General features: G+C 36.8%; 1 protein-coding gene across 6 annotated transcripts in view; it reads right to left on the reverse strand.

Moving 5' to 3' along the window:
* The window catches only part of LOC104589227 (6-phosphogluconate dehydrogenase family protein), a 72,969-nt gene that overhangs the window by 14,904 nt on the left and 43,365 nt on the right, over nucleotides 1-14,700 (reverse strand). For 3 of the 6 annotated variants that reach the window (XM_088901356.1, XM_010247469.3, XM_019196306.2), the window contains 3 exons: nucleotides 5,799-5,941; nucleotides 2,119-2,203; nucleotides 1,126-1,205 (listed from right to left, as the gene is read on the reverse strand). In XM_088901356.1, coding sequence (XP_088757482.1) covers nucleotides 1,126-1,205; nucleotides 2,119-2,203; nucleotides 5,799-5,941 — 308 coding nt within the window. The remainder of the gene's footprint in view (nucleotides 1-1,125; nucleotides 1,206-2,118; nucleotides 2,204-5,798; nucleotides 5,942-14,700) is intronic. The other 3 variants (XM_088901355.1, XM_088901357.1, XM_010247472.3) reach the window with 2 other exon arrangements.

Consider the following 14,700-nt stretch of genomic DNA (forward strand, 5'->3'; position numbering starts at 1 on the left):
AAATGGGCCTTAAGCCCATTTCGAACTGGGCTGATTTGATCAGTCAATTAAAAAGGGCGAATTCTAAGATGGATCAGCTGATAGGATTGGGCCTAGACCCTATCCACTTAGAGAGTCCAAGATCTAAATGAGATTTAGATCTGGAAGCCTCCTAATTAGATTAGGAGATGGCTGTTCTGATCTGCAGATAAGATAAGGGTTCTCCCTTATCACTTAAAGGGACTTCTAATCCAAATATGATTTGGATCAGCAACTCCTAATGGGATTAGGAGCTAATCCCTTGAAGATTATGAAAGGAGAAAGGGGCGGCAACTTTTATTGATTGATGTCCAATTCTCTTGAGAGCAAGGAAATCACAAGAAGAGAGAATTCTGCACCCTGCGAATACTCTCTTGCCGCCTCCTTACTGCCGCCGCCATTACCTTTAGTTCGATCTCTAGTTCTTGGGAGAAATCAAGATCTGATCTTGATACCAATCTTTTGGGAAAAGATTGATTGGAGCTGTACTCACAAGCCATCCAGTTGATTCTTGCGAAGGGTCAAGTTCTTTTGGAAGAACATTGCTGATTTTGCTCCATCCTGCACTGCGCCATCTTCAGTGGGAGCAGATTTTGGATCCTTCCTTGGGCGTGAACACCTCCATTGGGAGATACAGTTTCTCCGTATCAGGTACATCCTCCCTCCTACTCCTTTTGGTTCAGATCTGGTTTGGTTCATGGTTCAAGATTGATCATTGAAAAATATGTTTTTCTAAAATAGGGAATTCGATTCCCTGCAAAGATGGGAGAAATTTTTGAAATTCGCCCAGTCCATTCCGCAAGACTTGGGCATCCATGTGATGGATATCCCATCCCTTCACTATACACGTTATGAAATGCCACAAGTGTTAAGACAGTTTTGATCATATGTGAATTGGACTAAGACAGGCTGTAATCTAACATGTATTTTACAGTCTCTTAAACTAGATAAACTGACTTAAATGTGCGACTTTGGAGTCTGTATTCATAAAATAAGAATTAATTTAATATTATTTTCCAAATATATCACTTAGAGGTTCAACAACATTTTGTAGGGCTAGGCCATTTATCCAGATAAACCATCTTTTACAAGTTCAAGACAACTTACATTTCCTGTGCTTGATGCATCAATGGACATTTGAGGCCTACCTCATTGGCTGATGTTGCTGCAAGACTTAAGTCTTTAGCCTACATCATATAAAGTAATAATCTTTTAGGCTCTCAAACAGAATGTTGGAACCAAGTCTTCAAAAAAGATTAAAAAAAAACACAAAATATCTTCAGAAAGGTCCTACAATCAGGTAAATCAGTCAACACATCCTTTGAGGAATATCTCAACATCAGGCAATCATGTCCTTACGAACAAAAGTAAGGGGCCATTGCTTGGTGCAGTGGTAAAATCTTAAGCTGAAAACTATAAGAATGTGGATTCAAGTCCAACAGCAGCCACATCATGTACAGAAAGCCAAATGTTAGGTCTGTATCCAGTCCACCTCTCCTGAGGCTCCAGGTAGCAGAGAAAACAGTGAGTAATGGCCCTTGACAAAAGCAGGCTCCAGGTTCAGTTTTCTTCAAGATTTCATGATTGGAACAAGGATTTTGTTTCCAGGATCCCTTTAGAACAGCATCATACATTATAAGCTATAAGAAGACAAACCACTCTTTGACTGGAATATGTAACTAATGTCAGAAAACAAGTGTCTGACAGCAGGTTTTGTGGTACCCGCTGCCCAAAATTCATGTTCAGTCCACCAAGCACTGCTATGGTGGTCCCAATAGTGGACCAAGCTCTAGGATGGAAATTAACACCAAACAACACCAAGTATTAGATGTTAAATGACAGATAATTGATATTACAATTAGTGGTTGGAAAATGTTGGATGATATAAATTTCACATACAGTACATTTGATACTACTTCCCATCAAAGTGTAGGATAAATAGATGAGGTTCCAAACTCCTAAATAATGAACTAGAAATAAGCAATCCCAAACGTATTTGATAGGAAACATCCCAAAGGCTCAATGCTACCATTATTCCTAGAATGATTTCAGTGACCAAATATTTACTTATAACTTAGCAAGAAAATCATAATAGCATACCATAAGCTTGGATGAAAATCCACCAGTGTAATTCCTTGAAGAAGGCACATCTTCCATCACTCCAGGAACTGGATTGTAGGTGTCACTGCCATGTATGAGCATTTCAGCAAACTAACCAAACCACTGTAAAATTTGAATATCTTGATAGCATGTCAGTGATGAAAACAATATTTGATAAAGTAGCTAGTACCTAAAGATAATGAAGCATTTTACAAGCCTCTGTCAACCTTCCCATGAATTGTAAAGAAAACTAAATGAAGTTTAAACTTCAACATTTAGTGGACAACTTAAGTGATGATTTAGATAAAACTTTCTTAACAGTACAAGAGAAAGACAACAACTCATCTAAATACACAGCCCTCCTGGTGATTCAGATAAAAGAATTTCCAACATTTAGTTGGCACTTATGGATAAACCCAAATTGCAAAATAAGTGGTGATATACAAATTAAAAAGTGAATAAATAATAATCACCCAAGCTATAGTGAGTGAGAAATTGGAATGATTGCATCATGTTAAGATAGATAGATACAAAGATGATCCACACCATTTGCATTACCTGATAAAAAATATAAACCCGCATTAATTGGGAGACTTGCATAGTTGAAGCCATATGAGGCTAAATTCATGCTTCAATAACATCCCAGGAGATGTTAATGATATGTGAACTTATTTTACTTGGACAGTTAAGGGGTTGTTCAGGATGGAACATTCAATAGATATTCTCTGAAAGATCCATCTATTTCTGCTGGTGCCTAAGACAAAGACTTATTGTGGGTATAATCCTCTTTGAAATCTGTTGGAGGATATGCATCTGAAGACTTGGAGTCATAACCATGGTTTACAATATCAGCGATATTTGGCAAAATATCCCTGATATTTCTCATTTTGCTAAGTAGCAATACAAAATTCTCCGGGAATCTTTCTTTTCACAAATATCTCCAATATTTTGCCGATATGTCAGCGATATTTTAGATTTCATTGAAAGACTATATATTTAAGATTTAAAACTTTAGAGTATTATTAAAAACTTTCCAATATTTCATTACAATCATCATAATTTTTTCAAAGTATTTTTCTACAAGAACCAAAGGAGAATTTGTGACTGGATAATTGGCTTACTATTTTCATATGATTCACTTACTAAGTCGCTATAATTCAAAAGAAGTAGAAAATGCATATAACTACAAAGAGTGTTCTCAACCTAATCAAAACATTTAGTAACGAAAAAGACAGGTCAAAATGGCAAGTAATTGACATATTTAATGAAGAGAATATGGCTAAAAGGCAAAAAGAGAGATAGAGAAAGGTACCTATTAAAGTCTCCTAATTTTCTCCTATTTGATTTATACAGTTCTTTGCTATGTTTTTTGAGCCTTAAAGGTGCAACTATACTTTTTATAATGATTCCTTAAAGGTTTATTAACTATTGCCATGTTTCTGGAAAACTTTCCTGTTTTTTTAGATTTTCCATATATCATAGTGAAATTAACGAAATATCTCTGAGATATCTCCATCTCTACATGGTGAAATGCCCATTGATATTGAAATTACAAACCATGTTGTAACTACCATAGAAGAACTGAAACTCCTAATTCCTCAGCTAGTTGTAGAGAAATATAGACAGATGGATGTGAGTTTGTAAATTATGGGTATAATTGTTCTTTCACCTCTTGTTATGCAAACCCAATAAATAATAAAACTGAGTAGGTAAACAAACTAATGTAATTCATTATTCTCTCTAAACTTTCTCCTTTAATTCTTTCTTTTTTAGTTCTACTTTTCTTCTCTTTTGCATCCATTCTACACTTTCCACTTGCTATCAGAGCAAAGATCAGACTGATCCAGACAAAGAAACCAAAGTGATCACACAGACCACATGCTGACATCATTGCCATATGGGTGACATCAACAACCATATGGTCAAGGGGACCAGCAGTCCAGAACCCTAGATTCTGATCTAGGAGGATTTGTCAAGAATTTTGGTAATGGCTTGAAATTGATCTCAAGCCAACTTGATACTTCTCTCACATTTTTTCTATAAAAAGTAGTGGCAATTCATATTTAAGTTTTTTTCTGATAAGTTCTTTTACATCAGATATACAGTAAAACCCGATACCTAGAAAACAAACACAATATAAGCAGAATAGACATCATAAAGAGAAAAAAAAGCATAAACCCCAAAACACCACTAATATACCAAAAAAAGTAAATGAACTAAACCCAACACACATTATGCCAACAACCCTCCAAGAAGAAACCGAGAACAATGACACCCTCAAGAATATTTGTTCTTGGCATCCAGAGCACCAACTAAGGTGATCAAGAACAGGGTTTAAAATGTCGATGTCGGTGGAAATGTTGGTCATCCAAATATAAGAAACATATCAGAAATGTCGGAAATATCGTATGAAAATGTTGTAAAACTTATAGACATGGTGCAAACATTGGAAAATATGCAAAATATAGAATGATATTTTATGAAATGATAAAAGAAGCTTAGTCACACCTTTTTAAATTATTGTCTTGTTCCAAATCATTAAACAAAGCTAAGAAACTAACGTTATAGACAAAAGAATACGTTCTGAAGTTTCCCCGTAAACCTTAAGATTCAAAGCTTCATGATAAAGCAAAATTTTAACTCATAGAAAATGTAAATGGTTGTAATAGATCAACCAAATAATCTATTACACAAGCAAAAAAGTAATATTTAACTTCATGTTTGAAATGAATATTGAGCTAGCTCCAAGTGGTAATCATGTAAGTTAGGCAAACAATAACAATTGTTACTTCATTTCTACAATATTACCACCAAATTATGTTATAATACTATCTCTTGGACTCCACATAGTACCGGTAGTGTTCATTGGGAAATATGTTGATTCTAGTAAAATTTCATGTCGCTACCCATGGAAGTGGAAATGGAAATAAGCCGTGCAAAGTATCTCTTGTACTCCACATAATGCTGGTAGTGTTCATTGGGGAAATGTCAATTCTGGTAAAATTCCATGTTGCTACCCATGGAAATGGAAATGGTCATGGAAATATTAGGGAAATTAGGGATATTTTAAACCATGGTTCAAGAAGATTGAAGTTTCTTAGGTTCCCTGTACCATTCAGTAATAAACTCAGAAAAGGACCATCTTATTTATTGGGATCTGATATATGAATACAAATCTGTAGGAGCAAGGGGATTAGCAAGTTGAATGAGAGGAAATGGACACTTATGAATAACACTTAGCATTCAGATTTCCAGGAATGTATTTTGTCTCCCTTCTCAAAGTGGCATTAAGTACTTCTGTTTTGTCTTCAGGTACTACACCTGGCCCTGGAATTTTTGATTAAATAGATGCTTTAGGGATTTTGAAATAGATAGAGTTTTAAATTGTATATTATTGTTATTGAATCAAGAGAAATAGATGCTTTTAGAATCTCAGGAAGTTTTAAATTCTCTTAAGATGATGGAAAAATCTCAGTGCCCCAGTTTAATTGTATATTATTGCTATTGGCTCATTCTTTTTTCTGGGTCATCTGCAAAAGGTGCCCCTTAGGACATCTGATCTTGCTACACAATTCAAGAAACTATGTCTTGTGAATTTGGATTTATCAAATGTTATCAGCAAGAAGAATTACCAAAACAAAATGTTATCAGTAAGAAGGGTTAAGGAAAATATATGATACCTACTCCAACAGCGGGCACTTGAAGAGTTGAATATCTTTGTTAATGTATTTGCAGTAATTCCCAAAGACTGACCAAGACAAAACGCTTCTGACACCCCGAGCATACTCACTGCCATCACCAAATTATTGCATATCTTTGCTGCCTAAATAACAAACCCATGCCAAAGGTTTCACAAAGTCATAAGTTGCCGAGCCTCACAAAGTCATAAGATTCCAATGGGCATCAAAACACTAGTTGATTTGATGCCAATTGGAATTTTATGAAAGCAACACTGGATTACAGAAATTTCTGATGTGAGATAACAAGATTATAGACATTTAACCAACATACAAGTTTTATAATCACTGTTTTTTTTTCCTAAGATTATTTGAAATTAGCTAGTAGATGATGTATTAGATGACACTCAGTTTATGGCATGGTCAATCTGTAGTTTGATGTTGATAATTTAAAAGGTCGAACCTTTCTATTGTGTAATGTCTTTCATTTAATGACACTGACAGGGTGAGGCACATATTATATACAGACTAGTTTCTCAAGCATGGGGACATAAATACTTTATTCATTATAAAAAGATCCAATGTACAACAGATGGTAATGGATATTTACAATTAGACAATTAGAGGTTTGAAGACAAAGTTGAAATGACAAAATCGATAAAATATGTCTACTAGGAATTTCTTATAATGGATTTCATTAATTTTCTTTTATTATTGATATTAGTATATATACCATATTCAAATATAAAGGTGAACATGCGAAAGAACAAATAATCCAAGACTAATAATGACATTAAGAGACTGATAGAGAAGAGAATGAGAGAAGAAGAAAAAGATAAGACAAAACAATGAGTTGGGTGGTGCACACTCAAATGATATATGTTTGAAACATAACAGGGAAAAGACAAAAATAATCTTGCACCAAATGTAGATGAATATAGACTACTAAAGAACTCCCCTCAAGTTGGGTGGTGGATATCAATCACAACCCGTAGAGACAAAGAGGGTTAATTTTGTCTTTCACTTTTTTCTGTATATTGGGAGCATATTTATATTATACTCCTTGTACACTAGATTCATTTTCTTGTACATTTTTAGTACATTATTTGTATCTTGAGGAAGGACTTGTCCTTTTATGTATTTAGTATAAATATCTATTTCTGGGTGTGTAGTCAGTTGAGACACACCCATACTGTTCTCTCTCACCTTTCTTCTCTTGCATCCTACTTTGACATGGTATCAGAGCAGGTCTTCATTTGACTTGTTTCTCTTGCCTCTGAATTGTTCTTTTAGGAATCTTCCCTGTACGATTACTCTTGTTAGTGGAATTCTCACAGGGCTGTACAGCCCTAACGTGCCATTTTCCTAAAGATTGTGCATTCTGTGTTGGGAGTTCTTATCCTTCTCAAATTCTAGAGGTTTGAGTCTACAGAAACTTGAGTTTTTGGGTCACCCTGATCTTCTCCTCTTACTCCCGTATTCTGCTGGTATATTGATTTTGATCTGGAAGAGTTTTGATCTCTTCTTCGGGCTGTTACTTGTTACAGTTACCATATCTGGACAGGCGGCAGTGTTTAATCTCCTTGGTGGTGTTGTTTTTCTTTAGATAAGCTAGTTTTCCTCCAGAAAAAAAAAAATCTTGGAAGTTATAATATTTGCCTCTACAAGTTTCTGGAAGAACTGTTCAGTTTTGCCTAGGTGTTTGCTGAAATTCCGCCTTGAAGTTCAGGTTGGTTTCTTCTTGCTGATTTACTCTCTAGTTGTAGGGTAAGCCTTGGAAGTGTTTTTTGCTGCTACCTCTCTTTTACTTGTTTAGTCTTGTGCTGAAATGGCCTTAGAGAAAACTGATCCTACCTATCAAGTTTGATGGTACCAACTATGCATTATGGAAGTTTCACTTCCAATTTCATGTTGAAGGCAAGGGATTGTAGGGTTATTTAGATGGGTAATGCCAAGATTGCATGTTGGATCCTTGGGTCGATTAAGGTGGATATTGCTATCCCTATGTGTGGGTATTGATAAGCATATGAAATGTTTCAATATCTCTAAAAGGTTTATCAACAATCAAATCTCTCTAGGCAATATCAAATTGAAACTGATACGTTTTCCTATCATTAAGGGGAGAAAAAGATCCAGGAGCATTATGCTGTGTTGTTAAGTTCGATGGTACCAACTATGCATTATGGAAGTTACACTTCCAATTCCATGTTTAAGGCAAGGGATTGTGGGGTTATTTGTAAGGGTAAAGCCAATATTGCATCTTGGATTCTTGGGCCGATTAAGGTGGATATTGCTATCCCTATCGGTGTTTTAAAAGCGCAAGGCGCAAAAAAGGCGCAGGGGTCAATTTGCACCTGAGGCACAAGGCGAGGTGCATGCCTTTTTGATGCAAGACTATACAAAAAAATGCTAAAAAATAAAAAAAATGTCAGAAAATTCAAAAAAAAATATTGAACATAATACTAATAAAAAATATAAACTTAAATTTTAAAACAAATGTTTTAAAAAACCTATTATCTAAAATTAAAATACATAAACATAAGATGTAAAGCGTATCCAAATGAGAATTTAAAAATAAAATCAAACATATAAAACATTTTCAAGCATGTAAAACCTCTAATCTCCTTTTTCACTCAATTGCATTACTTCAAGTAGCTAATGTAATGTAAAACATATTACATTCCTGATTCTCCAAGCTGCCTTTCTGCCACGCCCCTCGAGGCAAGCCCAAACAAGTCCACGTTAGGTCTTAAAAATGATGATTTTAGTTCTCACACAAGTCCCCTCGAGGCATACCCTAAAATGCGCCTCGCCTGTGCACCTAGGCGTGCCTTTTAAATCACTGATCCCTATGTGTGGGTATTGGACTGCATATGAAATGTTTCAATATCTTTAAAAGGTTTATCAACAATCAAATCTCTCTAGGCAATATCAAATTGAAATTGATATATTTTCCTATTATCAAGGGGAGAAAAGGATTCAGGAGTATTATGCAGCGTTTGCTAATTTGTGGACTGAATATGAGTTGGTACATTTGGGTGAGGGCCCTTCCGATTGTTGTGTGAAGTTTATGAAGAAACACTTTCACAAGAGAAAAGTTATGCATTTTTTTATGCATCTAGGCAGGAATATGAAGTTGTAAGGTCAAATATTCTTAGTAGAGGTACCACACCAGATCTGGATACTATTCTTGGAGAACTTCTGAGGGAGGAAACAAGGTTGGTTACACAATTTATGTTTGATGGGAAGAAGGATCCCAACTTTGATGTTGTTTTTCTTGCTGTTAAACCTAAAAACAAGAAAGACGTCTCCCATGTTCAGTGTTATGAGTGTAAGGAGTTTAGACATGTTTCACATTGTAAGAACATTTGTACTTATTGCAAAGCAACGTGGGCATACTATTACTGAACATTCGGTCTCCAAAGGGAAGTGGTTCTAATTAGAAGAAAGGTACACACATAAGGCATATCAGACTTTTAGATGGTTCATCTACTTCTACTCCACCCTTGATGTCAAAGGGGGATACTTTTGTTAGACAGTTGTATGCCCTTAGCTTCAATCAGAATTATGTACATTATGAATTTATTGTAAATGAATAAAGTACACATTTGATTCATGTTCCTGTGGTGTGTTTCTGTGTAATACCCTTAAACTGGACACTTAATGAGACTTGTGTTAGTTTAGAATGTTCACAGCCATTGGGTAAGTCTGGGGAGATTTATCCTACCAAGGCTGACATTGGTGTGCTGCCAACTGTTAGGGTGGCTTGTCTCAGCTACCAGGGTGAGACCCGAAGCACATGCAGTGTAGGATTAATAGAACCTTTGAACCGGACTAGATTTCCAGTATTGCCCTGAACCTTGGAGATAGATGGGCAAAACTGGAAAGTTACACCTAACCCCTAGACTCGATTATGATACTACACTAGGTGTCGGATTGGGCTGTCTTTGATGTACCAATCGGTGAGATCCTTAGCGGGGGTCAAAACCTAGGTATGTTGGGACAGTTCGAGAATTCATCTGAGTGGGTGATCATAGTGACAGGATCAACCCCTTTGTCGGACAAAGGTAATGATCGGGGATGCACTCTCTCTGATGGAAACCAAGACTGCCAACAGCCGATTTCAATTGTTGAGATTTTGTTTTGCAAAATATATTTATATTATATATATATGTATATATGTTATGGTTTCGAAATGATTTGCAAAAGGTTTTAATTCCCGGGATCCATGTAAGCAAAGAGTGCAACACTGTTCATTGCAGTCAAGGGAGAGGTCCTCCCTTGTCGGGCAGTGTTTGATCATTATGGGCTGAGAGGTAAAGTGTAAGACCATTGAGGATAATACCTGATGGGCTAATCTTGCATCTGCCCATAGTCCCTGGGTGTTACAAGGTGGCTTGGCCCAGGGACCACTTAGGGTAAGTGTTGGGCCCATAGAGCCCATAAGATGGGTTTCAGGGGGTGCATTGTCCATAACAGTGTATTCGGCCAGGCCTTGTAACAAAGGCTGGGCTGAACCTATGTGGCTGATGTGTAGATCAATGTTTGGGTCCCACGCCATACAAGGAAGCCCAACTGGGCAGCAGTTTGGAAGGCTAAGTGAGTACATAACCTTAAATGGGCCTTAAGCCCATTTCAAACTGGGCTGATTTGATCAGTCAATTTAAAGGGGCGAATTCTGAGATGGATCAGCTGATAGGATTGGGCCTAGACCCTATCCACTTAGAGAGTCCAAGATCTAAATGAGATTTAGATATGGAAGCCTCCTAATTGGATTAGGAGATGGCTGATTTGATCTGGAGATAAGATAAGGGTTCTCCCTTATCACTTAAAGGGACTTCTAATCCAAATATGATTTGGATCAGCAACTCCTAATGTGATTAGGAGCTGATCCCTTTAAGATTATGAAAGGAGAAAGGGGCGGCAACTTGTAGAGATTGATGTTCAATTCTATTCAGAGCTGAAATCACAAGAAGAGAGAATTCTGCACCCTGCGAATACTCTCTTGCCGCCTCCTTACTGCCGCCGCCATTACCTTTAGTTCGATCTCTAGTTCTTGGGAGAAATCAAGATCTGATCTTGATACCAATCTTTTGGGAAAAGATTGATTGGAGCTGTACTCACAAGCCATCCAGTTGATTCTTGTGAATGGTCAAGTTCTTTTGGAAGAACATTGCTGATTCTGCTCCATCCTGCACTGCGCCATCTTCAATGGGAGTAGATTTTGGATCCTTCCTTGGGCGTGAACACCTCCATTGGGAGATACTGTTTCTTCGTATCAGGTACATCCTCCCTCCTACTCCTTTTGGTTCAGATCTGGTTTGGTTTATGGTTCAAGGTTGATCCTTAAAATATTTTTAAAATAGGGAATTCGATTCCCTGCAAAGATGGGAGAAATTTTTGAAATTCGCCCAGTCCATTCCGCAAGACTTGGGCGTCCATGTGATGGATATCTCATCCCTTCAACTTTAGGTGTCATGACTGAAGAAAAGATTTGCCAACTTATGTCCACCGCTATCTATTATGCATTCTCTACAATTGGTCTGTCTAATAAGTCTTCCTTTTTTGTGTCTCACCTTATCATCGTTGGGTCAACGATTTTGGGGCCTTTAATCATATGATAGGGGCTTCCTTCTGTTAGTCCCCTAAACCTTCTCTAGTAGACACATTGTGACTGCTAATGGTTAAAAAAAAGATATTCTTGGAGGTGATGATTTGTTTTTGTCTACCTCTAAGTCCTCTCACTTTTACCTACCCAAAACTTTATTTGTGCCTAAGCTTACAACTAATTTGATCTCTATTGGACAACTTTTTGAAGATGGTAACACTATTTATTTCTCTTATGAAGGTTGTTTGATACAGGACCAATAAATAAGAGAGGTGAAAGGGAAGGGGCATAGACTATATCGACTGTTTGCTTTGGAATTTGAGAAGAAGGATTCCTCCATATTTTCTTCTTGTTTACTTTCTACTACTCCTTGTTTTGAAACTACTAAGAAACTAGATTTTTATGGCATAGATACCTTAGTCATCCTTATTCTAACAAACTAGATTTTTTGTTTGCTTCTAGTAGTTTTCCATCCTTTGTTACTTCTTTTAGGGATACTAATAGAACTTGCATTATTTGTTCCTTGTCTAAGAGTCATGTTCTACATTTTCCTTCTTCTAAACATGCAACTATTCCATTTCAATTAATGCATAGTGATGTTTGGTCATGTTTAGTTGTATCTAGATTGGGCTGTAGATATTTTGTGACTTTTATTGATGATTGTACCCACTTCACTTGGATTTTCTTCCTTTGCAAGAAATCAAAAGTTTCTCAACCTTCAAGAATTTTTAAGCTTAGGTTGCTATTCAGTTCAAATCTAATATATGCATCATTCGCTCTGACTTAGAGGGAGAGTATTCTGATGAAGACGTTCAAAACTACTTGAAACAACAAGGCATTTGATCCCAAAAATTATGTACTGGTACCCCTCAAATAAAATGGGGTGGCAGAACGAAGGGATAAACACATCTTGAGTGTTGTCAGTACCTTATTGTAAGATTCCTATGTTCCTGTTTGGTTTTGGGTGGAGGCACCCAACATTGCTATGCATCTGATAAATCTTCTTCCTTCATCAGTTCTAGGTAATTCTTCACCCTTCTAGTCTCTTTTTGATCACCCTTCTGATTTTTCCATGTTTTGTGTTTTTGGTTTTGTTTGTTTTGTTCACCTCCCACCATAAGAACACTAAGTTAATTGCTCAAGTTGCCTTGTATGCTTTTGTGGGCTATAATCCTAATCATAAGGGATTTCTTTGCTATGATCCCAAACCTCATTGCATTCGAATATATTGCAATGTTATTTTCCTTGAGAATATATCTTTCTATGAACATATTGTTATGCTGCCTGCTCCTTTTGTATCTCTATTACACAACTTTGACTCTATAGATTCCTCAGAAGCCTCCACATCTCTTTTGAAGCCTCTTCAGACCTTCTAGAAGTTGCCAGTTGCTCCAGCCCCTATGCATCTTCCTTCATCATCGGATACTGGTCCATCTATGCCATCAGCTCCTGTAAGTTCTCTTGTCCATCATTTGTTCCTATCTTATGTCATTCAACTAGAGTTTCTCGACCTCCTGACCGCTATGGTTTTCCTTCAAACCATAGCTCTCTTTTTGTTGTGCTATTCTCTACAAATATTCCTAAGTCTTACCAACAAGGTAGCTGCTATTCCCCGTTGGAATGATTCCATGGACACTAAACTTCAAGCCCTTTTGGAAAATGACACTTAGGAGCTTTTCCCACCTACTCCCAATGCTATTGTTATTGGTGACAAATGGGTTTATCTTATAAAGTTGAAATCATATGGGAGCCTTGATTGATATAAAGCTTGTCTTGTTGCTCAAGGCTACAAGCAAGAGTATGGGATAGATTATGAGACACGTGTACCGGTGGCAAAGATGACTAGTGTTCAATTACTTCTCGCTATCTCTACAATTAAACAATGGGAGATTCATCAAATGGATGTGAAGAATGTTTTTCTTCATGGGGAATTGAACGTCTATGAAGCCTCCTGCATTGTATTGCAATAACTCCTGTCTTGTTTGTCATCTCAAGAGATCATTGTATGGTCTTAAACAGGCTCCTAGATCCTAGTTTGAGAGATTTCGGCCTGTCATCATTGGTGTTGGATTTATTCAGAGCCTCTCAGATTATTCTCTATTTTCCTTACATCGGCCTTAGGGAATGACTATGCTTCTGTTGTATGTTGATGATATTATCATTACAAGAGATGATCGAGAAGGGCTTGTTGATTTGAAGAGACTTGAGTGACTCCTTTAAGATGGACTTTGTTCATTTGACTTATCTTTTGGGTTTGGAGGTGCAACATACTTTGTCACAGGCCTTGTCCAGATAGATAATCTCACTAAATTCTAACTTGGTTGACACTCCCTTGGAAATCAATTTGAAACTCAGTAAGGATTTTGGTCCTCTCCTTAAACATCCTACTCTTTATCGCCAGTTAGTGGGCAGCTTGATTTATCTCACTATGACATGCCTAGATAGCTCATATGGTCTGCAGGTTGTGAGCCACTTTGCGTCTTCTCCTCGACAACCACACTTATCAGTTGTTTATTGTATCCTTAGATATGTTAAAAGGGACTTTATCTCAGGGCCTACTCTTTTCATCATCATCATCATCTCTCCATCTTTCTGCCTTTGCTGATGCTGATTACTAGTTGGTGTGTATTTCTAGGGGATTCGCTAATATCTTGGAAGTGTAAAAAATAATCTATTGTTTCTAAATCTTCTACTAAAGCGGAGTATAGGGCCATGTCCTCTGTCTGAAATGAGATTATTTAGCTTAAGGCTCTCTTACATGACCTTCATATTGACCTCCAGTCTTCTGTTCCACTTTTTGCTGACAATCTCAGTGCTATCAAAGATTGCTTCCAATCTTGTGTTCTGTGAGCATATAAAGCATATTGAAATTGATTGTTACTTTATTAGGGACCTCCATCTTGTATGCCATATTTCTCTCCCTCATGTCTCTTCTGGACACCAGATTGCAAACCTTTTTACTAAAGCTATGACAAGAGCACAGTACACCTATGTCATGGACAAACTGATGCTCATTCCTTGGTATCAGTTTGAGGGGGAGTGTGGAGACAAAGAGAGTTAATTTTGTCTTTTTACGTTTTCTGTATATTGGGATTATATTTATATTATACTCCTTGTATACTAGATTCTTTTTCTTGTACTTTTTTGTACATTATTTGTATCTTGAGGACAGAATTGTCCTTTTATGTATTTAATATAAATATCTATTTCTGGGTCTGTGTAGACACATCCATACTGTTCTCTCTCACCTTTCTTCTCTTTCATCCAAACCAACTTTGGCATACTTTCTCCTCAGAG

Source organism: Nelumbo nucifera, chromosome 3 (assembly GCF_055504915.1).
Source record: "Nelumbo nucifera cultivar China Antique chromosome 3, China Antique-T2T, whole genome shotgun sequence".
NCBI classification, from domain to species: domain Eukaryota; kingdom Viridiplantae; phylum Streptophyta; class Magnoliopsida; order Proteales; family Nelumbonaceae; genus Nelumbo; species Nelumbo nucifera.